This window comes from Sardina pilchardus, chromosome 12 (assembly GCF_963854185.1).
Source record: "Sardina pilchardus chromosome 12, fSarPil1.1, whole genome shotgun sequence".
Taxonomy (NCBI): Eukaryota; Metazoa; Chordata; class Actinopteri; order Clupeiformes; family Clupeidae; genus Sardina; species Sardina pilchardus.
The window spans coordinates 16,235,824-16,263,812 of record NC_085005.1 but is presented as its reverse complement, the minus strand read 5'-3'; the positions used below and the strand labels follow the sequence as shown (position 1 = coordinate 16,263,812).

At 46.2% G+C, this 27,989-nt stretch overlaps 1 protein-coding gene across 2 annotated transcripts; it reads right to left on the bottom strand.

Moving 5' to 3' along the window:
* Window positions 1-654: 654 nt before the first annotated feature.
* On the bottom strand, window positions 655-27,989 carry susd6 (sushi domain containing 6). Of its 2 annotated transcripts, XM_062550422.1 has the most exons (9): window positions 27,742-27,987; window positions 21,988-22,152; window positions 8,679-8,870; window positions 8,217-8,426; window positions 7,459-7,650; window positions 6,657-6,851; window positions 5,929-6,067; window positions 3,928-4,421; window positions 655-3,570 (listed from the first exon to the last, which is right to left on the bottom strand). In XM_062550422.1, the coding sequence occupies exons 2-9, from the start codon at window positions 22,100-22,102 to the stop codon at window positions 3,545-3,547; spliced, it is 1,563 nt and encodes a 520-aa protein (XP_062406406.1). In that variant the 5' UTR covers window positions 22,103-22,152; window positions 27,742-27,987; the 3' UTR covers window positions 655-3,544. The 2 variants fall into 2 exon arrangements, with proteins under 2 accessions (XP_062406406.1, XP_062406407.1); XM_062550423.1 differs by lacking the exons at window positions 7,459-7,650; window positions 8,217-8,426 and having other exon boundaries at window positions 27,742-27,989.

Here is a 27,989-nt window from a genome sequence, read left to right as displayed (position 1 = left end):
TGCATTGTTGTTGTACTTGTAATAGAACAACTTAAAACATAAACCCCAGTGAATGGACTCGCCCAATAAACGTTACCGCCCCCACCACGCACAAAACAGAGGTTACTTGAAATGGGTTTCTTTTGTTTCAAACACATTTTGAACACCTATACACGTTGCATTCTAAGTTTAGCGAGGTAAGAAGAATACGTCTATGACTGGAAGCCACATCATTAAAAGGCGTACACCAAGGCAATTTTTGTAGATGCTTTTATGCACAAGGATCATGTAAAATCACTACACCGACAAAGGCCATTTCAGGATTATGCATCTGATTGCATTATGCTAGACATCCATCCAAATTAGTGTAGATGACTTATCCCCAATTTCGGACATCCTTTTAGAATCATCTTAAGAAAAATATGGGAAGTGAGGGGCTTCACGACTAGATTCAACCACTAGGTGGAGCAAGGTGACCTTTAAATCACCAGACAAGATGGTAAAATTGAATTACTTCTTTCTAAATAAATTTAAATAGATTGAAGATCTCAAAGAGGATCTCTGTAGTTTAATTAGTAATTGTTGAAACACAAGGAAAATTACCTGAATAACATGTCTACTAGGCATAGCAGTCATCATTCTTTTATATAAAAAAAAAAATGCAAAGTGCGTATCACATGTCCAAAGAAAGCTTTTATTAGAAATAGTTATATACACACGTACATTGTAGAATTAAATTAAACTTTATACAAATATTAAAATACTATCTTCACACCCATCGCAATGTACAGAGGGAAAGTAAAAGTAAAAGCAGTGAAATGGGATAAAAAGGGGGGGGGGGGGGGGGGGATTGTTTTGTTCCGTTCATCAGAGGGCAAGCACCGTACAACGGTGACTTGGGACTAGAAATGAGATCTCTTCAATCTCTGAAAAGTATCAAAGGAAAGAAAAAATATAATCAGGTGCTCTGACATTGTTTCATGTTTTTTTTTTTTTTTTTTTTTTAAGTCACAGTCACAGGAAAAGTGTTTGGAGTGGACAATAAACAGATATGTGGACATTCTTGAGTCGTGTCCCTGGAAAACAGAGTGAAACAAACATCCCCTTCCTCAAAAAAAAAAAAAAAAAAAGAACAGAAATACCCACAAGACTGTTAGAAAACTAACATAAGGCCATTTGGGAGACAATGACAGTGTTTATGCATAGAAAACTAACATACAGTCATTTGGGAGACAATGACAGTTTCTCAAGATCATGAAGTAAACCAGACAGGAAAAGAAAATTCTGAAATTATCTTTTAACTTATAAAATGCTGTTTTTAAGGCAACATCACTATTTTTGCCTTCATATACCCACTGACAGGCAAAAACCAAAGAAAAGCAAAGGGCGCAAAAATCGGGTGTTGGGTTTGAATACCAAGTTTGCTATTGTTTTTCCTCTGCCTTCACCAAACAAGGAACAGCAATCACAGCAAAAAAAACACAGCCAAGTTTTCTCGGGGTGGTTGATCAACAACTGTTAATTCATCACAAGGCAATTCCATTAACTTGGAAAGACAATCCGCTCCAGTTTACACTTGACTGACTGAAACACACACACACACACACACACACACACACACACACACACACACGGGTAAGATACTGATAAAGTCCACTCTTTACTGCAGTGTGTTGCAGTAGTGTCAAACTTCTGCTCATGTCTGAGAAATTAATCTTCGCTGCTATGTTCACAAGCATCTGGGGCACAGACCAAGCACTCTTCTAAAGCAGCCACCCTGAACTGATTCACCCATCTGATACCGGCTCCCATCACGAGGTCCCTGTTAGAACATGCTTCCTGGAACCCACCGCTACCATCTACAATCAATTTGGAATTTACATGCATCGGAGGGAAACCAGGGGCTTTGGAACAGCCAGCTCATGTGGACTGAAACCAAAGCAATCCAAAGTAGCGAAGCGACTATAATCGTCGATGACAACAACTCTTCACTTTTTTGTTTTGTTTCAGCTGACACTCTGTTAACTCTTTTTCAGAGTTAACAGCTTTCCAGTTGCCACCATAACCTCCATGAGTAAAGCTTGTTTCATACTATTAGTAGGTAAGCACATCACAATAGGTTGTTTTTGATTCCTCATCCGGTGTTGATACGGGAGGGGGGGAAAAGCTGATTTCATGGTCAACTAATAATGCCTGGCATAATACTTAAGCATTTCAAATCCAACGCAGATGAACAAAACCGGTGAGGGACCACGTCTTAGCATGCTAGCTAGGGGCTAATGGAGGGAGACGGAGTTATCCAGTCACTCTGATGATAGGACAGCGATCCAATTTCTCTGATGGGATCATAAATATTGCAGTTTAATCCCATACACAGACACAACTTCAGACTGATAATCACAGCCTTAATGAGGAAAACTCACTCACACACACAAACACACACGGAAACCATGTGAAATGATGGCATTCCATAACAGTGACGATGGTGAGAGAAAAACTGGCATTCAGAAGCACACAGACATTTTTTCCCCACATTTAGGAAAACACACCAAAATAAACACCATTAAAAGAAACCATAATCATGCCATAGAAGTAGCACAGCACATATACTTTTGTATGTGTGTGTGTGTGTGTGTGTGTGTGTGTGTGTGTGTGTTTGTCTGTGTGACCAAACCAAAATCAAAAGGCCAGCATTTCTTTTGGTGCAGTGAGTGAGAATCATTCTTTGCAGGCGCAACACTAACAGGATCCCACGTTACTAAAGCAGACGTAGCCAGTGCTGCATCTTGGGAAATGGAGTGCCAAGTTCATGCTTCTCCTTTCCCTGCTGTGTCCCCCAATGATGAAGCTTTCCTGTGAGGCAGACTAACAGCTGCATGCAACGTACAGAAAGGACGACAGGGCCCAAGCTTGTGACAGTCCATCATCTTCTTGTTCTCCCTCAGAACTTCACAACCACATTGAGACGGGCCGCGTGATCAGTCGTTTCCTTGACACAAGCAGTCTTCTAAATATGAAAGGTTTGATTTTTTGACATTTCATGTCATACAGCCTGGTGCAAGCCTTTTCACTGACAGAGCTATTGGTAAAAAGTTGCGGTGTGCCATTAAAAGGGGCAGGGGAAAAAGGCAAAAAACATTTCTGAGGAAGAAAAACACTTGATACAAATAATAATAATAAAAATAAAACCTTGGGTGACTTTTTTCCTATGTATGCCTTTGTACATATCTCTTTTAAAGTGTGTAATTCTATGCCGTTTGCCGGTGGTCATTTGAGTGAGCGGGATTTCTCTTTTCTGGGACAGCAATGGCTGAGCGAATGACAGCTGTAGCCTACAGCTGTCCGGCCTTATAGTCTGGGAGTTTCCTTTTTTTCTTTTTTGGGAAAGGTGGTCATTGCAGTGTACAGATAGAGCGAAGAGCAGACCCTGGCCAGCGTTGTTGGCCTGGCCCATGGAGGTCAGAGGAGGAGGAGGGGGTCCGGGGTGCTCTGAGAAGAAGGCTACGGAGGCCATAGTCCTCGTTGGCATCAGCAGGGTAAGGGGGTGTTGTTTTGCGAATAGGCTTTAGGCTTCCTTCAACAAAGGAATATCTGCAAGAGAATGAGGGAGGAGGGGGTGAAGACATTAGAGATCACATAACAAAAGTGTACTTTTATTAAGTCAAGCACGGCTTTGAATATGTGGTAGCCAGATACACGCACAAATACAGCATGCATGAAGTATCTCAAGTGTGTCAAGAACTCAAGTGTGTGGGCCACTGCTTGTGTCCTATGGCATAAAGCTCGAAAAGTCCCTGTTTTGAGAATTTCTTAAAAAAAAAAATTGCATTGTAAGGGAGCTGCAGTGTGCAGACTTCTATATACTTTTTCTTTACACACAAATAAACTAATCACGTGTGTGTGTGTGTGTGTGTGTGTGTGTGTGTGTGTGTGTATGTGGTCACATACCGTCAGCAAAGTCCTCGGAGGAGGTGAGGGAGAGCAGACTGTGCTGGTCGCTGCTCTCCGAGTCGTGGGCCAGGGGGCCGGCGGCGGCGCTGGCGCCTGACGAGCTGGGCTGCTCAGCGGCCCAGGAGCAGGGCGAGGGGGGCGAGTAGGGCGACGGGGACGACGAGGACGAGCAGGAGGGCGCCGGGTGCACCAGCACCGTCTCGGCGTGACGCAGGGAGCGCGAGGAGCCGGCGGAGGACGAGGCGGAGGAGGAGGAGGAGGAGGTGCAGGGGAGGAGGCGGCAGTCGGCCTGGGAGCCGCCGTCGGACTGGGGGCCCTCGGAGAGCACGATCTGCACGCGGGACTCCTGGGGCGCGGAGGAGGAGGAGGAGGAGGAGGCGGCGGTCGCCACGCCGCTGCTGCCGTACACGGCCTCCTCGTAGGAGGGCAGCGACACCTGCACGCCCTCCACCACGATGGACGACGGCTGGCCCGACACGCCCTGCTCACGTCTAGAGGGACAAACGGAGAGAAAGAGAAGAGACGAGACAATGAGAGAATGATTTGTATACATAAATACAAATTAAAGGCACGCAAGAGCAAGCGTAAGGTGTTTTTTTTTTTTAATTCCCCGGACCACAGAGATACTTTCAGCTCAACCCAGTTTAGCAGGGGATCCAAATGCTTGGGACTGGCTGATAATAAAGACAGAAAAGAGACTACGACTGGCTCACGCAAACGTACGCATGCACGTTTTTTGCACGCGAGCGGCGGACGTGTGAGTCAATTACTGCGACCGTCCGCCTGACCGGTCCATAATACCAAGGCTCAGCGCTGTGGCGATTACGCAACATGGGATTAGAGGGCAGAGCCCGGCCCCCGGGGAGAGCAAGAGTTCAGCCCAGCCCGTCCCCCGTGCAGCGCCAACTGTACTTAGAGGCGGCATCATCATAGGAAATGGATGTGATCTAGTCTCAGATGCAGAAAATTAATCTCACTGTTTTTCTTTTGGTTTGGTGTTTAGATTTATTTATTTGTTTTTGTTTGTTTGTTTTTCAATGCATTTATCTATCTATCTATCTATCTATCCATCCACCCACCCGCCCATCTACACTCCTAAGCTCAACATTTCCACAGTATAAGACAGCTACACAATATGCGGGGCTAGCAGTGGAAGTCAATAAAATATCAACCGGAGCTTTTAGAGGGGCGGACAGAAGTTCATAATATTTCACTGCATTACATCATCAAACTGCACTCAATGCAGTTTTCTTGTTTGTTGCACTATACCTGCATGAGAAGCCAGAGACACCTTTTGGGGCAGTTATGAGAAGAAAATGGCATGAAAATAACCATTTTAGATCTTCTATATCAATACAATTATTTATTTATAATATATATTTACACCATCTCCCCTCCCCTCCCCTCCCCTCCCCTCCCTTCCCATTTGCTGTGAAATAATTATTGTGCATTTTACAATAATTGTGTGATTTTACAACCATACAATTAACTGCTCTAGCAAGCCTGCTGTCAGTTAATGACTCTAAACCAACTAAACAGTTGATAAAGCATATGCGTTTGTAACTTTTGGTGATAAAGCTGGTGATATAGTGTCATGAAAACATTTTCGCAGGGTGGTGCAGAACTTCAGAGTGCATTGTCGGGGTGACAAATCAGGCTGATGTAATGAAGGTGTGCTTATCCCTTCTTCACATGATGATCACGTAACAATGAATTTAAACACGACACCAACACCACTCACCAATAACACCTACGTCCAAAATAATAGTCAAACCATGATTATTGGTGCACTGAGTCACCAATTGAGTCACATGATAACTGAAAATTCAGTGATTTCAGGAAACTTGAATACATCAGCGTTTGAGTTTTAAATATTTCAGTTGTCCTAAACATTAAAACACACAAGAAATGAAATCCTACTAAAAAAGACTTAAAAAAAAAATGAAATGTCAGAAAGCTAACGAGCTTTTAGATGTCACCTGCAGCGGTGGCACTTACCGGCTGTGGTGCAGGGACTTGAGTTTGGGCTGCAGCAGCACAAACAGCACCACCAGCAGCAGGATGAGGGCCACGGAGCTGGCCGTGGACGCCACGATGGACAGCGCCGGCATGGCCAGCGGCGAGTGCTCGTCCTTCCCTGTCAGGGCACACACACACACACACACACACACAGACACACACACAGACACAGACACACACACACACACACAGCAGCAGGTGAGATGAGCAGGGGAGGCTGGATGAGCGCACATCACATCAGCAGGCATGAGGTGAACCCAGAGAGGGGAAATGAACTGGAACGCATTTTCAGCACAGCTGAGACAACGTGGTCAGGAAAAAGTAAACAAAAGCAAGTGTTTTGTAAACAGTTTTTTCCCGCTTGCCTCAAATTTGCCCGCGAATGTTTGCCTAACTGTTTGTCCAAAATTAAACGCCCATCTGATGAAGCTCAACGTGATGCATAGAGCAACCTTTGGCAAATATCAATAGGGAAAGTTGGGAATACCAACGTTACCCAATTCCAATGGGAATATCGAATTTGCCCAATGATGGCCGATACTAATGGGAAAGACTAAAAACAATTGTCCTGTGCATGATCACCCTTCGACCACTAAGGTCATGGATTTCATTACCCAGAAAATGTATAAAACTGTGTAAGACTATAAAGTGCATTGGATTTCACGCTGCTAAAAGGATTCGGGTTCGGGCCAAGAGGAAGGACTCACCTTGACTTTGGTGGCAGCTGACTTGCATGGCCGAGTCCCACTCCCCATTCTGGCAGGTGCGGTAATTGTACTCTCCTTTCAGGGCAAAGCCCTCGTCGCAGAAGTACTCGATCACGGTGCCCTGGGTCAGCCGATGGCAAGGGGACGGGTGGCAGGTATAGCCGCCATTCTCCGGCTCACTGGGCGGCTGGCAATCTGAAGAAGGATGGATTTACAAATTTAATTAAAATGGCATCCTGTGAAACTTCAAAGCTCATTTGCGGAGGAGGAGAAACAGCAGCAGGGGGTTCAGTGACTATAAGGGGGCTACGCTATCGCTCACAAACACACGGCTGTTTCCTGTTAACACACAGTAAGAGGACATGACCCAAATCTTGCAGAAAAAAACAAATACTGCATATATCCCACACAATTCAGTTTGTCAGTTCAAAATGGGCCTGTTGCCTGTTCTGCATCACAATGCAAGTTGATCTGAACGATGCAAAACATTAAGCTATCAAACTTGGATTGTATACAACATGAATAACCCGTATACATTTTGTGAACTTAATTGGATTTAGTGCCACGCACAGATGTGGAGCTGGCAAAATATGACTAATGCTTTGCCTCAAAAACATAAAATCAAAGGTAAAATACATTCTCTACAGATATTTTGTATCTGTAAGCAGCATATGCAGTCTTTGCATGAATGATTCATCAAGACAAGTGATGCTTCAAGAGGAAACCAATTAGCAAGGAGAGCAGTCAGGAGCAAAAAAACCGACACGCAGACTCGCAGCAGGGTGACGTGGCGCTGGCTCACCGTCTGTGCGTATGCAGAGGGGCGGCTCGTAGGACCAGTGTCCCGAGGTGGCACACGTGACGACGCTGGACCCGTCAAGGATGTAGCCCGGGTCGCAGCTGTACTGCAGTACAGTACCCACGGGGACCGAGCCCCGATTGGTCTCCGTCAGGTTCACCCAGCCGTGCTGCACGCCCGAGGGCCGTGGGCATCCTGCAGGGGGGGGCAGCAGGAGAGCCAGTGTTAGCATGTTAGCCTGCTAGCTCCACACAACACTGCTTTAATTCTGAGGTAAAACATCCCACATAATAGATCTCCTCACATCTTACTTGATGGACTTAGAGAGGACAGAGCTAGTGACATTGTTATATTATCCTTCACCAAGCAATGCTCTTACGAGGAACCTTTCAACAGTGGATATTCAGAAGGTATTTTAAATTAAGATCAGAACGAGGCACGTTGCCTCGTAGAATTTGAAATGAAACATCTGGTTGTATGATTTCATTACATCATCTAAGTGGCTATCATATGAAAAGAAAGTAACACAAATGTGCCCTGATGAGTTTCACATTATAACCACTCAAGGTCAATATTGGAGTTATCTTAGCAGGGAGGCTCTCTCATAGAACCACCACGACACAAAGAACAGCTTTGTTTCCTCAGCATTGGGCTAATAGTCAGGCATGCCTAGAATGTCACAAATGCAACATTTATCTCTAATCCCCCCCCCCCCCCCCCCCCAGAGCTGTTGCTGAGAGACATGAGGAGGAGACACTGACCCTGCACCATGTTGTCTTGGATCAGGTGACAGCTAATCAGCAAGCCCAGGTCCCACTCCCCGTTCTGGCAGGTGCGGTACTTGTACTCCCCCCTGAGCGTGTACCCTTCGTCGCAGTAGTACTCGATAGCCGTGCCCTGGGTAAACTGATGGCAGGGGGAGGGGTGGCAGGTGTAACCCCCGTTCTCTGGCTTGCTGGGCGGTCGACAAGCTACAGATAGAGAAAAAAAAATAAGAACCCAATTTACAGGGCCTTCCCCTTCGCTATGAGTGAGTGTACTCATTTAACCCAAAAGACTTGGCTGAATGGCTAAATGCTAGAGACAGACCCTCGCTGAAAGCTGTAGCTTTTTATTGAACCACTGTTGTGGCAGGATCAATAACACAGATGCTGATTGAAACATCACGCCAGGAAAGAGCAAAAGGCGAAATGGGCTGTGAGGAGGGGAGGGTGCTGGCTCACCGTCTGTGCGTATGCAGAGGGGCGGCTCGTAGGACCAGTGTCCCGAGGCGGCGCACGTGATGACGCTGGGCCCGTCCAGCATGTAGCCCGGGTAGCAGCTGTACTGCAGCAGCGTGCCCACGGGGACCGAGCCCCGATTGGTCTCCGTCAGGTTCACCCAGCCGTGCTGCACGCCTGAGGGCCGCGGGCATCCTGCAGGGGGGGCAGGAGGAGGAGGAGGAGGCTGTTAGCAGGTTAGCGGTAGCTTGCTCACTCTCGGGGATGGTTAGGAGAAAGATGCAGTCGTGGGATACGACAGTCAGGGGGACTAACATTAGCTTCCACTGATCAGCAAACTGCCCCTTGGTGGTTTCAGTGCAAAGTAGAAATTGCGACAATTAATTTGCCAAGACAAAGGTCTCAAAATTAGATTTTCAGTGGAAGAATAGAATCACATAGCCAGGCTCTGCCAGACTGTATCTTTGCTGCAGTTGTGGGGTACAGTCTGGAAGCCCTAAATCAAAGGGACATTTGGGTCCCAGATTTTCTGGTGCACCAATCAACGAGGGCTAGACTGGGTTAGAGAGCAGGCTGGGCTGAACAATTGAGTTGTGTGTATGGAAATTCCCAGTCCTTGAGAAATCTGTGCTTTGTGTTTTGAAACAATGCAATGATTCACACATGTTTTACTCAAATGTAGATGTAGACTACAGCACATGTAGGCTAAAAAAAGAAATAAATAAAATGGAATAAAGTCAAATGGAACACCTTCCAGAACCATGTGGCAGAGAGTGGAATTAGTGAGGAGGGAGGCCAGGCTCAGAATTACATAGACAGTTTGGAGAAAAAAACTAAACAAAACCAAACAAGAATGAAGAATCTGAAGACATGTAGTTACATAACCTTCATGCCTTTCCAGTCAGGTAGATGCTTCTGTGACGTAAGGGAAAAGCAATGAGGAAGCACATTTCCGCCGTGTCCACACAACCAAAATCAATAAAAACAAACAACAACAAAAAAAACACACGGCACACACGTCCTTTTGCAGTCATCCAAGCTCATTGTAATCGTCTGCTCCTCTGCACAGAACCACGTCAAACAGCCAGGGGGTGTTCAAACACACAAAAACACAAAGGGGGGGGTGGGGGCGTGCGTGCACACACACACACACACACCGACACACACACACAGAACCCTTTGTCCTCCATCTGCCTTAAAGGCAGAGCTATAATCACTCGCCACAGCCACAGCAGCAGACAACCCTATTGTCAATGAGGTGACACAAGCAGACAAACACAAAAACAAGCGCTGGCTGTGCTCGAGGAGAGGAGGACCTTCGGTGCAATCTAGCCTAATCTGCTCTCTCGGCACTCCTTAAGCTGAGAGATCAGGCGATTAAGATGGGCTCAGTAAGATCTGGCGCAACCAACACCCTTTTTACAATCCCCCTGCCTTCCTGACCAACGCCCCAGAGTACTTTCTCTACACAGTCTTTCGGGAAGGGAAGCCGTCAAGATCCTGTGGGGGACCAAACCTGAGCATGAGATGCGTTTTGCACACCCGATGCTCTCAAGCACTAGCAATGTGCCAAGGCCAAATGTGTCGAGCACAGAGAGGCCAGCAGAACGCCAACGGTGATGGTGGGAGGACCCGCGCAGTGAAACAATGGCATATTTGTTTCAATGCTCCCCCTCACCCCCCCCCTTTTTTTTGAAGGACAAAAAACGGACTGGTGTCTATCTAACTTCTCGTCCAAGCTGTCCCACATTCTGTGTTCAAGGCCAATGGCCAAGACACATGAAATACCGTAGAAGATAAACTAGCCATCAGCCAGCCCAGTCACATTTCTGATTCAGTTGTTGTTGCAGTTGTGCACATAGCAGCCCCTTGCTTACTCACCTCACTCTCACGGCCTTTGCCCGACCTTTCCTAAGTAATAGGACCGTGTTTGATGACTACAGCTTTCAAAATATTAATCATTCATCACCTTAAGAACAACTCTCTCAATATGGTTTGTGGTTGTCGAGCTCAAATAAAATCAAAAGTCTGAAGTCTTCAAGACTACGGTCTTGATTACTGTGATGGCTTGCCAAAGAGAGTATACAAAGTCAGCAGGAGAGCAAAGGGCGAAGGATTAATACATATCAGTCGGATGGGAACAGGTCTTGGCAAGTGATATGATTTTTTTTTTTTTTTTTCCACTGCAGGGTTTCGAGATAAAACAATGGCGGATGGGAACATTGTTGTGGAATTCCGTGAAAGGGAAGGGCTGAGGTACGGAGTGTGACTAGTGACACTGAGCATAAGGCTGCCAAATGATCCCTATCGCTACTGGAAATCTAAAAAAAAAACAGATGATTATGTGGTTGAATAAATGCTGTAATCGCCAACTTCTCACATTTAGCAATAGTCATTTCCTGCCCAAGCAACAGCACTGTCACAACCCTGTCCACAACTGTGAGACCAAATCAAAGTGTTGGAATAGGGATGAGGAGTGTGTGTGTGTGTGTGTGTACAGTGTGTGTTGGGGGGGGCAAACAAACAAACAAGCAAATAAACAAAACCGGAATGAAGCAAGCAGACTCTCCACAGTCTTCCTCCATCTGTCACCACTTGCTACCGTGCTCCAAACTCTGGGATTTCGGGGCAAACCGAAATTCGTAATTATCCCTCATTATAGGCAGCGGCTTCCTCTAAAGCTGTGCACCGGCAGCGCGGCAATTCACGGCTGCGATGTGGAGCGGCTTTGGGCTTTGTTGGGGTATTCACAACACCACCGTGTCGGGGCCTGGCCAGGATTAGGGCTCCAACTGGGACAAAAGCGTCAGTAATTCCAGGCCCCCCCCCCTACACCCACTGGGTGTCCCATGGAAAATATGTTTTGGTTCAGGATTCCCACTGGATGTTTTTTATTTCCCTCTTTGTTTTTTTTTCCCCCTTGTGTTTGTTGTTTTTGTTCCCTCTCTTTGTTAATCTGATGGCTTTGCCCATCAAGCTGTCAGCTAAGACGGTGAGAGAGCACATGTGCATGTATATGTATGTATGTATAGAGAGTGTGTCCAGAGGGGGTGGGACGTCCCTGCTTATTGTGTGTGTGTGTGTGTGGGGGGGATTGTATATACAATGGGATGGTGTGTGTGTGTGTATGTGTGTGTGTGTGTGTGTGTGTGTGTGGGGGGGGGTCCATAACATTGGATTTGTTATCAAAGCTGAAGGGTTTAAATGGACTGAAAGAGGTTTAAATCCTGAAAACATACGTCAGGGGACACTACCCAGGGGGCGATGAGCACTACTAGTACAGGCATCGCAGGCCAGCAGTAGAAAGACCACAAAGGAACATCCCTGCGCTAAATGAAATACAAACTAAAACCGAAGAAACACACACACACACCACTGACAGTACAAGCGTGTTGGAGTAAAACCCCCTTGCTTTTTAACTCAACACGCCTGTTGTGTGTGAGAAAAAGTGCTAATGGTCGTCTCTGTTTCACAGGGCTGTAAGACGAGCCGAGATCTGCACAGAGGGAGCCGGGGGGAGCAGCCTCTACTTTGGTCTCCAATTTCAGAGCGCCCATGGCACATCAGACAGACACACGGTATCGGGCCTGAGTCATCTGAAGTTGGTTCGACTGTGTGTGAGGGATTTAGAGAGAGAGAGAGAGAGAGAGAGAGAGAGAGAGAGAGAGAGAGGGAGAGAGAGAGAGAGAGAGAGAGTGTAAGCACATGTGCATCAGAATATACACGTGCGGTTGTGAGTAAGAATGTGCTGGCTATGTATGTATGTATGTGCCTTAGACAAACATGCATGCGCACGCGCATGCACACACACACACACACACACACACACACACACTCACACACACACAGAAAAAGAGTGCTATAGCAGCTGCAGAGAAAAGAGGGGCACTTCTTTGGAGAGACTGACGTGTGCGGCTGGAATGTGAGGGAAAGGGGGGGGGGGGCTAGCGGCAGGTTAGCACATGCTAACAGAGCCTTCAGCCACAAGAGCAGTAGAATCTTGCTCACCCGAAGAAAGGCAGACAGGCTTGGTTGGCGGAGCATGGCCAACTTTAACGGCACGCTCACTCTCACCCTCCTGTTCCACTGCCAGGCTTGCTGACTTGTGCGCAGACCTCAGCACTTAGAGACGGTCCTGTGAATTATCCCTGCTGCTGCTGCTGCTCCTAAATAGCGATTCGGTCCAAACCGCAGAGCAGCAATTTGGCTTGAGATGTTTAAAACCAAACTCAAAGTCACCTCCCCTCTCCTATGCTCTCTCCTGCTGCCTTCTTCCTGCACCATATGCTTTTATGTTTATTTTAGTAAGACATTCAAACCTTCTTGGCAGGAAAGAAATAATGAAGTCATTTACAGCAGAGTACAGCTTAGTAAAATAATACAGAGCCCCGACACTTCAATATTTCAGCTCTGCACAGTAACATCAACATACCCCCGCACATGCGCACAGACATATAACTCCGCACACACACTCACACACACACACACACACACACACGTCTGCAGGATATCCCTTTGCTTCACTGTCCCCCGCCCCTCTAAACAAAAAAAAAAAAGAAAGAAAGAAAGACCAAATAACAAATGGTCTGGGTTGGGGCCTCCACGTGCTGCTCTTTGTGTCCGTTCCCCGCCGGGGTCACTGACTGACAGATTTTAGCAGCTTGTTGCCCTCCCCGCCTCTCCACACAACAAAACACACAACCCCGCCTCTGCATCTGCAGGCCGACACACAGGCCGACCGTTGGAGAGAGATGGGGGGGGGGGTGTTGGTTAAAAGAGCTTTGCAAATGTCCCCGGACAACTTCACCCCGACCACCCCCCACCTTGCTCCTCCTTGAGGCAGCAGATGGAGGTACTTAATACATTAAGACAGCTGTGGGGCAAATACCTCCTCAGCTCTCTAGCCGCCCCGACAACAAAAGGCAGAGTGCGGGGGCCAGGAATCATGACATGTGTGTCTGTTCGGTTCAGAGCCCCTACCCCTCCCTCCCTCCCTCCCTCCCTCACTCGCTCGCTGGCTCGCTCCCGTTCCATTGGTTCTAAACTCCCAGCTGGTGCCTCTCGCTTCGTCCAGTCTCTCCTCCGCGTTTGACCTCAGCGGGGACTATGTGGTGACTTGAGGGTCAAAGGTCATGGAGTTGGGGAGGTTAAGGTCGAGGTGGAGCAGGAGCAGAGAGGTTGCGCCCTCCCTCACAGATGCAGTGTCTCCGGGCCTGCGGCAGCTTTGCCTAGCGCTATATTGGGACGGCGACACGTGGCAGTGGTGTGCTGAGTACGGCTATGCTGCCCCCCCCCCCCCCCCCTCTCCCCACTTCTCATGCAACGCCAGGAGGATTTTTATGGCTTGATGATTATTTAGGGGAGGGGAGGGGAAGGGGGGGTGTCACATCAAAGGCCACTATATCGGGCCTGGACAAGCGGACACGCTGTTTAGCCACTCTGAACTTTCCATGTGTTTAGGTAAGGGGGAGGGGGGGGGGGGGGGGGGGGGTGTACAGCGAGAGATCGGAAATCTGAAACTTTAGACTTATGAGTATTAAGCTGTGGTGGAGAGAGACATCTCATGACCAGCAAGGAGAAAAACACATATCTATTGACGTGTTGGAGGGGCCCTCACCTTAGCGATACACACACACACACACAGACACACACACACACACACACACACACACACACACACACAGAGAGAGAGACACACACACACACACACACACACAGAGTGGTCATAAGCACATCAAAGCCTTTGGAATTGGAGTCACACTGGAGCTGGGGTTAATGTGGAGGAGAGCAGAACAGAACAGAGGGGCGTTGTGTTGAACAGGGAGCAGCACAAGCACAGATGTGCCGAGTGCCAAGGGCCTCGCCTTCACTCAACAGCACTCATCAGCGCTAATCTTTTCACTACCAACAGATCTCAACAACCTCCAAAAAAGTTGCGTTTTCTGCCCTCCCAGCCTTCAGGCAGCTGCACGGAGACATCGGTGACATACGGTGGCATAGACGACACGGGTTAACTGTTTATCTTGCAGAGTAAACAAGATGTTGCGTTCTGTTAAAGCTATGTGCTCATAATGCGGGAGAGTTATCAAACAGTCTGTGCATGTAAAGAGGACTACAGCCGATTTAGTTGACGCTCGTATGCTCACAAATGGCTGTGAGCTGGAGTGCAGCCCATTTGATTTATTTATATATAAATATTCTTCTGACTTTCACATTTACTGTCCATCTGCTAACAGGGGCCGTGCCAGCATCGACTCAGACCGAGTCCACGGTCACGTTGCTGAGGCAGGTTTCAGTAGGCTATTTTCTCTAACTACTTGACCAAGCGCTTTGGGTTGTACTCTGTGCACCTTAAATGCGCTATATAAATAAAATGACTTGACTTGACTTGACTTGACCACTGTAGCAATGCTACAACAAATGAACAGTAAAAACCAGAAATTAATTAAAAGTCGGTCATTCCTCATGCATTCACCACCTGGTGTTGTTGACATGACTGACTGGTAAGATGCTTCTTAGGAAACCATGATTATCAGAAGAAAAGACTAAAACCATTGTATTTGAGGTCTGAACAGAAACATAGGCTAGTAATGGAGATAGATAGATAGATAGATAGATAGATAGATAGACAGATACTTTATTGATCCCCAAGGGGAAATTCAAGATTCAATGACACATATAACATCCAGAGACAGATAAAAGACGAACGGCACAGTGGAAAAAATGATGGAGGAGGAGGAGGACTACAAAGAAGTGACAAAGCGAGTGGGTTTCAACATGATGTCTTCATGTCTGGATTCGAGTGCCAGAGCCTTCCCAGGCTCGAGACATGCTGTCGTGTTTTTACACTGTGATTGTTCCTCTCGCTTCCCAGCGCTACGGTGAGTCACCATGAGCACTGCACAGCCATTTCACAATGCTGCTAGTTAGCGTACATCACTCCACGTGCATGGCATGCACGCACATTAAAAGGGGCCCTGTTGAGCCATTCTTCCCCCTCTGGTGCTGTTTCAGCCGTGCTCCCCTACCGGCTGTCTGAAGTGCGAGGTCCAGAGAGTAAACATTCCCAGGCTAAAGCGCTGCACTGGAGTGCTTCCTTCGGCACGGGACACGTGGTGCTCTCACTGAGAACGGCCTCAGAGTAACCCATACCAGGAGCACAGGAGGAGGGCCCGCCCCGAGCACAAGCTGGTCATTGAGGGCATTTGAAAACTGGGCAGATGTGGAGCGGGGAGACTGGAAAGAGGGAAAGAGAGAGGGAAAGAAAAGCAAGATACTGACAGAGGGAGGGAGGGAGGAATGAAAGAAAGAAAGAAAGACAGAAGGAAGGAAAGAAAGAAAGAAAGAAAGAAAGAAAGAAAGAACGAAAGAAAGAAAGAAAGAAAGAAAAGTTTGCTGCAAGAGTCGGGAGAGACCGAAAAGACAGGCAGACAAGAGTGTCGCTGATACAGGTCGGTAGTGAGTGCATCACCTGCAGGCTTTCATGCTCCTGTGCCCTACCACCTGACTCAGGACAGAACAGAACAAAATGTACTGTACCATCTCTGTGGCAACTTCCTGACAGCAGCCTGCTTCAATGTTGCTCCCTTAGTTCAAGGCACACTGACAAGACAGACCAGCAACTTAAGGGCAAAGCAGCAAGCATGTTTGTTTTTTTCCTGTTTCATGATCTTATAAGTTGTGGTAACACAAGTGTTATTTATGGTGTCCATATAAAGTGCTGTGTGTATCTGCGGTCATGTGATCCGTCAATGTCACTGTGATGTTTATTTAAAGCAGTAACACTTTAGCATTACATTTAAATGTGAGTTTTGAACTTACGGACCTCCATTATGTTTTTGTGACCGGTCCATAAACCTTTCTATTTTAGCTACAGTTGGCCTTTTTAGGAATTCCAGCTTTGATGGTGCTTGTGTTGAAGTATAAATATTTAGTATGAAGTACAATTGTGGTTTTGGGTTTCAATAACTCCCTGGATTTGTTTTGAAAAGAGCCTTTACTTGGGTCAGTGGTGGTTTTCTCTCTCTCTCTCTCCGATTTGCACGGCTCACCCAAGGGAGGAGCAATAACAGACAGGCAGACAGACGGGGCACTGGGATTCAGAAGGCTAAATTTAGAAAACTCATTAGTAGGAGCACTTTCAATCGAGCCTCGATACTTCTCAGCAGCGAGCAACCAAAACAATTAATTACCCCTTCAATTCCCAATCCTCCCTGACTTGAGCCAACCCTGGCTTTGCAAAGAATAGGCCGTCACATTATTTTGTGGTATCAGGGAGGCCAAGTGTAAGACAAGCGAGGGATGCACTCTGAATCCAGAAGTAGATAATAGAATGGATCAGAAGTCAATGCCCAGGGTTGGCGCGCATGAAACTCTGTCCATTACACTTTCATTACAGGGACAGACTGACTGTCTCACTCTCAGCATTTGGCCACTGTTGTTGACTCCTCAGCAGAGCAAGTTTCTACTGGGCTAACTATGAGGAAGGAGAGGGAGAGGGAGTGAGGGACAGCGAGGGAGGGAGAGACAGGAAGAGAGAGAGAGAGAGAGAGAGTGACACTACTGTCTGACTGCTAAGCAGCGGTGTGCTCTGGAGGTTCTTCACACAAACACACGCTGGCACGCAACCGCACCGACGCCTGAGGATCTTCAGGTGCTGCCACCAACGCCGGGGAACGCAGCAGGCTAGATTCCAGAAAACAGGCATTATCTGCAGCACCGCTGTTCAGCCAATCAGGCTGACGTCGCAAATGGCACATCGCCTGGCCAGGCCAGCGTAGAGGAAGTGATAGCAGGTCTTCAAACAAGACGGGCGAAACATTACTCTACCTGTCGGCGTGTCTCTTTAGCACTTTTCTTTTTAGGTTACAGGGCACAGAGAAGTGGCTGGCATGGCGAGTGGATGATTAAATGCCCTCCAGTTCAGGCCTGGCCGGGCATGTCGGCTCTCCAGCGCGATAAGCTGAGGGCCGGGACAGCAGCTGTGGGCAGTGCACAGCCCTGGGCGTCTGGCTGGCAGCAGAGGGGTGAATGGGTGCGCTTCATCATCCGGCCCGCTGCCCAGCCTGAGAGAGGAGCCCTTTCACAGCGCCACTTGCAGCAATCTGGAGAGGCCCTGGACAGCAGTGCACTCCCAAAATACACACACACTCACTGACAAACACACACGCACACACAGCCAGACCACACAGCCAGTCCCAACCCTGCTAGTGTACTCACAGGGTGGTGCAAGAAAACAAATACACCCCTACCAACCAGCCTCCCTACACAACAAACACACACAGAGTTCATAAAGAAGTTAAAAGAACACAAATACACATGAAGTTGAGAAGTATGCATATAAGGTACACTGAGGAAGGCCACAAAGGAACAGTAACAGAGGACCTTGTGTACACACACACACACACACACCATAAACTAAGAAATGCCCAGTCAGTTTGTAAATGGTGATGGAAGCATGAGCGGGCTACTGCTTAGCCCTCTGTGCCAGCAGTAGGAGAAGCCTTCCTCCCCAGAGCTCAATGCTGGTGGTGTGGTGTGCACTCTGCTTCTTGCAATCGAAACAGATCCATCACACACACACACACAGTCACACACACACACACACACACAAACGTAAATCTGCTAAATAAGCATCTGGCTTCCTGCACCAGTTTATGGTGTTTGCGAGTAGCGTCTGCATTAACCACCACTGCACTGGGAGAAGTGCACTGCAGAACGTACGAGAGGACAAAGCACATCTGCTACATCAACTACAGAGCTTCCTTTCTAATTGGTCGCCATCAAAGACAGTTGAAGTTGCAGAAGGCGAGACCCACCCGTAGCAGCCCTTGTGCTATAGTTAGTGTAATCAAAGGCAGACCGCGGCTTAATTAGCACCCTATATTTATGATGGCTTCCCTTTCACTGAAGTCATTCCAGAGGCGCTAACAGTGCAACGACCCCTAGAGCCACACGCAACCCTGGTGTGATGTGGTGGTTATGAAACACCAAATATAAATCTTATATGAAAGGTGTTTTGCAATTTGACTAATAAGCTTTTACTTTATTTTTGTTTTATATTAAAACCTAGCTTTGCTTTTGTCATACAAGCTAATAGGTAACCGATGACTAATATTAAGTATAAAATCATTTAGGTTACGTATACCAGCCCCATGCCACTTTGCCACAATGCCACTTCGGTGTCAGTGAAACAATGTCTCACAACTGAACAGAATTGCATTGTGGGAGTCCACAGATCACTTTACACACAATGTGGAGGAAGGTCACAACGCCAAGTCCCCTTTTACCTGTTCACCCAACACTCAGTCAGTGTTTATAACTCTAATGAGGACTTGTGAACATACTTGGAAATCAGTGCAGTCACTGAGTTCATGTCGTGTCTGAACAGGATCCCTCACCCCAATCAGGCTGTATGGGCCTGGCGGTGCATGGGGCTATGAGTTATGGTGGTGGTGGGGGGGGCGGGGGGATGAGGGGTGGACGTTGATGGGAAAGTAGTGAACTTCCACTGAGGGGCCACGGATCTGAAAACACTGACTTCAATTCTGCTGCTGTGGCTCAGTGGGAAGCCATTTCCTGTTCTCTTACCAACACAGACACACAGACACACAAATACACACACACACACACACACACACACACACACACACACACACACACACACACACACACACACACACACACACACACACACACACACACACACACACACACACACACACACACACACACACACACACACAAACACACACACACACACACACACACACACACACACACACACAGTCTCATTACACACAAAAGGAGTGTCTCTACTGTTCTTATTTAAAGTCTTCAAATGAAGCGTCCTACTGTTTACGTTGTTCATCAGACAGCTGAAGTTTCTCATCTCAGAATCTCAACACCTATGGCGACCTAACGTCAAGCATTTCTTCTGAAACAGAAGTCTTTACAGTTAGCTCATCAAAAAAGGATTCACTGTCATCCAGAACCATAAAACCATGTGTCCATTTTATTTTTCAGCCACTTTCCATTCTCCCTGAAGCAATGTCCTCCCAAACATCCGCGTGTTGACCCAATACAATTGATTTAGCTCTCGCCACTGTTTGTTATGACACAAGACTGGAACTAGGCAAGTGACCGCTGTCTGTGGGTTCATGCGGTCTTGGCTGTGCAATGCAGGAACAAATGGCACCTGCCTCTCTTATGAGTCAATTGATGTGTACTTCCCTATATCATCAAAGTGCGTCGAGACATCAAGTCTGGTGTAAGGACACATCATTCTCAGTTCCTCGTTTTGGCCACTATTACCACAGTGACACAAAATTGATTTATTTCAGGAGGGTAGCCTAATGAATTATGAACGCATGAGAATGAGTCTTTTGTGGATTCGATTAAGAAATGGAACATGAACCATTTCCAAAACTGGCTAAATGTTACATTTCTGAGGCCACGGTTCTGCATTTAGCAAGCTAAATTCAAACGGCTCCTGCATTACCTTTTGATTATCAAAACACGGTTGTTTGGTTGACTCCTGCCTCAACAAATAGGCTTTATTTCCTCATCCCCCTAAAAATGAAGCTTAATTTGTATATTTAGGAGCTTTGCACATAAGCCGGTAGTCATGTAATGGAATTTGTACATTTCATATTCAGAAAAATCTCGAGAACAGTAAGGCCATGCCAGGGGGATTACTCTACAGTATCTCCTACAGTAAATTATGCATGCAGTCAGGGAGAGGGAGCGGGAGCGGGAGAGATGTGCTCAGGGGCAAAGCAAAGGCTTAGCTCCGAGGCACACGGACCAGCAGCAGACAATGAGCTAGCAGAGGACCTCAAATCTGCTGACCATCAACTAATGACCATTTTTTTTTTTAATGGGATTCTTTCCATCTGGTCTTTTGTTTGTGTGTATAATGTGTCTGTGTGTGTGGGTGTGTGGGTGGTTGGGTGAGAGAGAAAGAGAGAGAGAGAGAGAGAGAGAGAGAGAGAGAGAGAGAGAGAGAGAGAGAGGGGAGGGTGCAAAGATTCACATTTAAATGCTCTACAAACTCTCACCATGAGCGCATGGAGCACCGTGACAGATCACGTGCCACCTTTCAGCACAGTGTAGATAAAGGAAGCGTTAGGCGTTAATGTGAATCGGTGTCGCTAGGGACGCAACGTTTTAGTCTCCATCTATGTCTCTGCCTCTCTGCCACTCTCTCTAAATCTATCCATCTATCTGGCTACCAGTCTGTCGGTGCGCATGTGCAGGCGTGTCTCGTGCAGCAGGCTGCATTGCGTAAGGGGATGGGTGACTCCCGCCAGCCCTTGGAGCATCAGTGCACACAAGGACAGAAAGGCGAGTTGGTGTTTGTAAGCGGATGCATCAATATCAAGGGCGTCTTGTTTTGTTTTGTTTTTGTTTGATTCCGTTTCTTTTGCATCTATCTTTGGGCAGAGGCAGAGAGTGCATTTAAAAATACATGAAAGGCATCAAATGGTCTTTAAATAACGATGGAATCAATCCGTGCCTTTGAAAAAAGGTCTCACCTCTTTAGAGGCGCGGAGACCATATTGCCACACCCCAGAATCACATCATCACAGTGCCAGGGCAAGGACATTTGCCACCGCTCACTACATGAGCGCACAGTCGCACACACAGCGGGGAAAGATGGGGGAGGGGTGGGTTGCAGGGAGCGAGATTGCACACACACATACACACGCACACACACACACACACACACACACACACACACACACACACACACACACACACACACACACACACACACACACACACTTCCTAAGAAGGCTCCTCTGCTGCCTCCCCTCAGCCATATTTCACCATCAAACTGTGTAAACAGCAATGAGACCCATTTTACCTCTTTATCGCTGGTGCACACACACACACACACACACACACACACACTCAGCGCTCACTTCCCAGAAGCGAAAACACCCACTCAGCTCACAGAATTCACCAGAAACTTGAACCAGAATCAAAAGGTCCAGTTCTCTACACCGACTCACATCACATGGCTACAATTACAGACAAAAGACACATGTACACCAACACATGTATTTGTGCGTTTTGATTTAGTGTAAATACATAGGCTACAAAATGCTCAGCTCTCTGTATGTATGTGTGAACAGGGTAGAAGCATTAGCTGGAACTAGACTAGTGTCATATGTGTGAAATAGAGTAGGAGTAGCTGTTTACTCATATCTTTGTGTCTGTGCGCATGACATTCGCAAGTGTGTGTGCGCGTCTGTGTGTGTGTTAGCAGCCATATCTGGCAGGAGCAGGAGTCTGTGGCAGCTCTTACCTGACGCGTGGGCCCTGGTGAGCGTGGCCAGCAGTAGCACAACGGGCACTGCCAGCCTGGGCGAGACCGAGCGCGGGGCCAGAGGGCTGGGCACTGCCACCATGCCGCCACTCATCTTCCACACGCCTGCCAAGCAGTGGAGGTGGGGGTCCGCTCTGGCTCAACCTGTGTGCGGAGAGGAGGGAAGGCCACCCAGTCAGTTGTGGTGAAGGACAATCAAAGAGCTAAAACGCTGTTTAGCTACATTACGTGCCTGTGTACATCAAACAGCGAAAAAAGAACATTTTGTCTCCATGAAATTGGGAAACGCTTTTAACGTATTGGTTGAGAAAATCCCAGATCTCAAAAGTAATGCTGGTTCTGTGAGGAGTTCATTCAACACAGGATGACTCGAGGGGAAAACTGCTTTAGTGGGAAATGAAATGTCCTTTTGCCAAAAACAACTAGGGAGGGGAGAGGACACTGACACATGGTGATGTTTATGATGAAACATGTTTAAGCAACACAGACACTCAAGAGAGCAGGCGGGGGAGAGAAAGAGAGAGAGAGAGAGAGAGAGAGAGAATCCGATGAGAAACCCTGTGATAATGCCAGATGTACTTACTTGACTGAAAATGGAAATAAAAAGAAGGTAGGTAGGTATACTTAAGAGAATAGATTTTTGATTGAGGCAATAAAAAAAAGAATGAAACGCCACTATTTTGCTAATGAGCTCCAGGTGTGGGGTCAGACAGATTGAACAGCAGATCCCGCTTTAATCCAGCAGCAGCATGAAGCAGGCTGTAAATGACGCCAGCACCCCCACACACACATTCACACACACACACACACACACACACACACACACACACACACACACACACACACACACACACACACACACACACACACACACACATTCACACACAGACAAACACACAACACACACACACACACACACACACACACACACACACACACACACACACACACACACACATGTCAGTTACTAACGGCTCAAAACAGCCAGGAACGCATTAGAGGTCATTTTTACTGCACACTGCAACTGGGGCTCTGCAAGTGGCAAACAGAAAAGTCCACTCTTGATACTAAATCACACTGTGTGTGTGTGTGCGTGTGTGTGTGTGTGTGTGTGTGTGTGTGTGGCCACTTAGGCATGCATTAGTGATATATAAAAAGGTGATGTGATTACCGTAGGAGTAATTTGTGAGCAGGAATGGAATGGCAAAGTGGCTTTCTTGCCATAGCCTACCTGATGTAATAAGTGCTTAAGCCATCTCAACAGTGTGCAGCTATTTTTGGTGGCAATTTAAAGCGTAGGTTTAGCCTTAACTTTTTTGTGAACAGATGAACAAATGCAACTTTGTTGTGGCCAGGTTTTAGTCACCAGAACTGAAGTGTAGTACTGTAGGACAGGGCCTAAATGATAATGTTCAGCAGGTATGACAAAGTATTCATATGAGTCTGTGCCAGAACTAAGATACTGTCTCTAGTGTCAGCCTTTTTTTTTATATATAGCTATTTTAGAGAACATAATAAATTATAACTTTTTCCCACAAGGCACTTCACAAAAGAGACCATTTTATGCCTAACAGCAAGAAAATATTGCAACACTTGAAAATAAATTACAGGTGGGGAGAGAAAGGGAGAGGCATTATTACTAGATTGTTCACTCTGCAATAAACCTGTTCAGTAAGATAGGCCAGTTGAGGTATGTATTCCAAGACACTTTGAGGCAATCTTGACTGTATGCAGGAAGATGGCCAATGGTCAAGTTTGACGGGGAAAGCCCTACAGTATGTCTTACGACAAATGTCTCTGGACCACTAGTACTCATAATATGGACAAGTGAGCATCCTCTTTCATTGCTGTCACATAAGATATGTGTGTTAAAAGCTTACATGGACCACCATGTTGCCACTGGCAACGGAACACTGAGGTTCTGTGTGCGACAGCACCACACTAAAGTGGTGGTGTTACACCTTTCCCTCCCGGCTCTGCAGAGTGAAATGGCAGTCAGGCTGCCGAAATCTGGTGTGTGTGTGTGTGTGTGTGTGTGTGTAATTCAGGAAGCTTGTATAAGCCACCAGGCTTCCTGTTGTGAGTGAAAGGGGGAAAAAATATTGTTCATGCCATGTGCGCTACACCTCACGGGAGGTGTGCTGGAGATTAACCTCCTCAGCGCAGTGAGTAGAAACAAGATCAAGGAGGGCCGGTGCACACGTGGTGTAGTTACAGGTGACTATAAATGGTGACTGCCCTCATTTATTATTAACTCAATTTTTTGGCCATGATTTGTGCCACTTTATTTACATGGGCAAATGACCCTCTCATCAGACCTGTTTAAGTTGCCCGCTTCTTATATCTGTTGCAACGTAGGAGGGTAATAACAGAGAGGGTTAAAGTAATGAAGTGTGCATTATACTGTACTGTACCATGCAATACTTTGTCATAAGAGTCTTGAATTTCCCCTTGGGGATCAATAAAGTATCTATCTATCTATCTATCTATCTACATTAATCAATCCATGCAGTCACTGACATTGACGATATATGAGCCCATAACAATTTAAAGCACATATGTTCGGGAATTCAATTCCCAATTCAATAGGAAATTCCTATGCCATTCTGAATAATGTTGTTTGATTGCCTAGGCTCATATGCAAATATGCTGATGTGTAAGGCATTATTCTCTTCATAACCCAGATAATCACACAGGACAAGCTATTCCGGATTCTTGATTATTAGACCTATGACGTTACTACCTTTGCCATATTTAAATGCGACCGCTAACAGCAACTTGGCCCACATAACTCTGGTGAAAAAGGAAGAAGCATCTATAGCTATTCTTGTTGCAAACCTTAACAGAGAAAGACATCAGAAGATGCATGCTATTCCTGGCTAACAGGAAATTGTGCCGTTGCTTTATATCCTCCCAGAGAATTCTTGTCTTAGACAGGAGTTGCTTAAGCTTTTTTTCCCCCCACAGACATCCATTAAGATTGCAGGCTGACAACAGCAGATTTTACAACTGAAGGTACTTTTTTGAATGGGGTACAATATAATGCAATGCAGGCTTTGCCAAGATGTTAAGAGGATAGAGAATTTCAAATGATGAATCTAATAGCAAAGCCCAAATCTGACAGTATGCTTTCATTCAAACAGTACCAAGTAGGCCTAGCTGTTAATCATGTCTACTCAAACAATGCTGAAGCTACTAATTGTCATGTTACAATAGTTTCAGATTTGCTGACCACCTGGGTTGGGGGGAGTGGGTGGCATGGAATTCAGGCCATTTCAAGTAAGTGCCTGAGCAATAAATGTCTTTGACTATGGTTTCCAAGAAAAACCCGAAAATTCAATTCAAGCAAACCATTCAGAATGTCATTACTGATATCAGTGAAATGTATAGTACGTCCATGCGCATGCAAAGGTCAACGTTTTTAGGTGGAAGAAATCATTTTTTCTTATAAACATCATATTAAATAAATGAACAGCCCTTTGCCATTGCATTATGCTCCTACACACTCAAATCAACTAGCAGGTCTGTGTAAGGATTTTCCCCCCCTCTAATTCATATCAAAATGACCACAAATAACAGACTACCATCTTTACATGTGCTGTTGCTTGGCCATCTTCAACAGACATGTCTGTCTCTGGTCACCAAGGAAGGTATGGGGCATTGTAAAAATGTATAGGTACGGATCAGACTTCAAGAGGCTGTGTTTTAAACACAACTCATGTGTTGAAGAGAAACCAGTCCGGCCAAGAAGAAAACCACATGCCCCAAACACACACAACGTGGCATCAAAATGGTGGACAGAGAGTACTTTCCAAGTCTGCGCCCCGAATCCACAATCCCACATAATCTCTGGGTGTGTTTCTTCTCCATTTTTAAAGAGAAGGCCAGGAAGACTTTCACTTCTAAGTCACAGTTGTGATATGTTTCCAATGGCATGTCATGCTGCTTTTGGGACTCCCCAAAAGGGAAGAAGTGTGGTTGGCAAGTAAAGGGGTTGTGTCTGTAAAGAGAGACAGACCCAGTTTGGTATTGATGTGGAGTCCACCCACCAACATAGAAGCATCTATAATAGCACCTTGACAAATACTTTTGGCTTCATTAAGCCATTACTCAGATATGGGAGATGTGATCTGCACCATGCACAAGAGAGAGCTTGTCATAGACTACTAGAGCATTTAAGTTGTTCCCAGGATCCCTTCACCCCAACATAAGTTTAATGAGGAGTGAAAACACATGGAGGGATGTGCAAGTAGGGAACAGAAGAGGGGTGACCAGGACTTGGCATAGGAGCCTGCTTCAGATCAGAGTCAAAATAACAGAAACTTAACAGTTCGCAGTTTCAAATTAAGAAAGACCTGGACAGTTTCCCCAAACGTGGGGCATGCGGATGAATTAAATGGAGATGTTATGGGATTTTCATCTCTAACTTACACCATTTACAGATCGCTTCTTAACGATGCACTTTCACCAGATAGCATGAAACGATACACTAGTCTACAGGCTACAGCTCTTGTGAATGCTTGTGCCGACTTGTAAAACCGTATGCATACAGCACATTTCCATTCAGAACGGAGCTGGATAAAGAGTTACAGCAGTAACTAACATGAGAGGGGGAAAATCCTCCCGTGGCATCTCCCGAGTCCGAGCAGAGTCGGTCACACGCTCCGACACGTGCGAAATGTACTGAGGGCGAAGCTACAAAACAAAGAGGACGGCTTGTGCGTATCATCCAATACATCCTGTCTTGCAATATAACACGGACTCCACATAATTTGTCGTAACGTTTATCGGTAATAACAAATGGCTCCTACAAAAACATCACTGTATCATATTATTTCCATGGCGATCAAAAAGCACACAATGTAAAATGTTTTGAATGTCAGCAAACTTTCGATGTTGCCAGCTGCCTACAGACTAAACCCTAACTTAGAGAAAACAACAAAAACGTTTGTACCGAATCAAGTCAGGCGTTACAGTTGTCACCATCCTAGTCTAGCACTAGGCAAACAATGTTCCATAGTTACTTTAATACAATGTATCCGATCTGTAAGGAGAAAATAAATTGACGTCGAATTAACGTGAACAGGGTTCAGCAATGACGTTAACTTGCACGTTGTTACCATTCAATAACATCGTCTAAAATGGATTCACTTCCACCCAGTATGATATCACAGCAGTTATTAAAACAGAGAAAATGTGATGCAACCTCGAAAGATTACTTTGCATCCTATTTAGGGGGTATTGTCAAAACAAATTAATGCTACCTATAAGGTGAGATTGCTCGCAAAAACTAGCAACGTTGTGTTCTTTGTTTCAAGCTAATTGTCAATGTCAATAGAAAGTTCGTGTTAAATTATTATTGCCCAGCGTACCGGCAGAATGTTTTATTTCAGATTGCTGGAAACTGAAGCTCGATAAGTGAATGGCTCAACGTTAATGGTACTCTTCCATTGCTAACAAACACCAACATTGGCCAGGACGTTTAGCTGCTACAGACTTCAGCGCCTCGCAATTGTCTAATATTGATATAACCTTAACGTAACATTTTCCGTTAACGTTAAGCTTGAGACGACCATTCAATAATATTATATTCAGAGACTGAACCACAGGCCAGACTAAGATTTTTTTTTCAGCTGTGTGTGGCGTAAACTCGGGCTAGCAAAAAGCAAGCAAAGGGCAACAAATGTTAACGTTAGCCTATTAGCAAAACCTGATACAATTCTCGAAACATACCAGTTTAAAGGCTATGAAAAAGCCCGTCTCCCTTCTTTCACTTGTGGAACATGTAGTCAGTTGTCCAAGGGAGTGTTTCGAAATAAATGAATGTAAAATCCTGTCCCAGTAAAACGGCCTCGGTGCTGGTTCCTTGAGGTATCTTTCGTCCTTTACCCTCTCCCTTGCTCGGACGGGATTATTTGCTGAGCTTGTTAGCAAGGCAACGTTGATGAGGGACTAGAACTACACTACAGGGAACTCCACCA

Bases quoted from the DNA above. Each gene is read 5' to 3' on its own strand.
- susd6 (XM_062550422.1), bottom strand. From the start codon at position 22,102: ATGAGTGGCGGCATGGTGGCAGTGCCCAGCCCTCTGGCCCCGCGCTCG. The intron at 8,871-21,987 runs GTAAGAGCTGCC...CCCCCCCTGCAG, and splicing joins CACCAGGGCCCACGCGTCAG to GATGCCCGCGGCCCTCAGGC. The intron at 7,651-8,216 runs GTCAGTGTCTCC...CCCCCCCTGCAG, and splicing joins CCAAGACAACATGGTGCAGG to GATGCCCACGGCCCTCGGGC.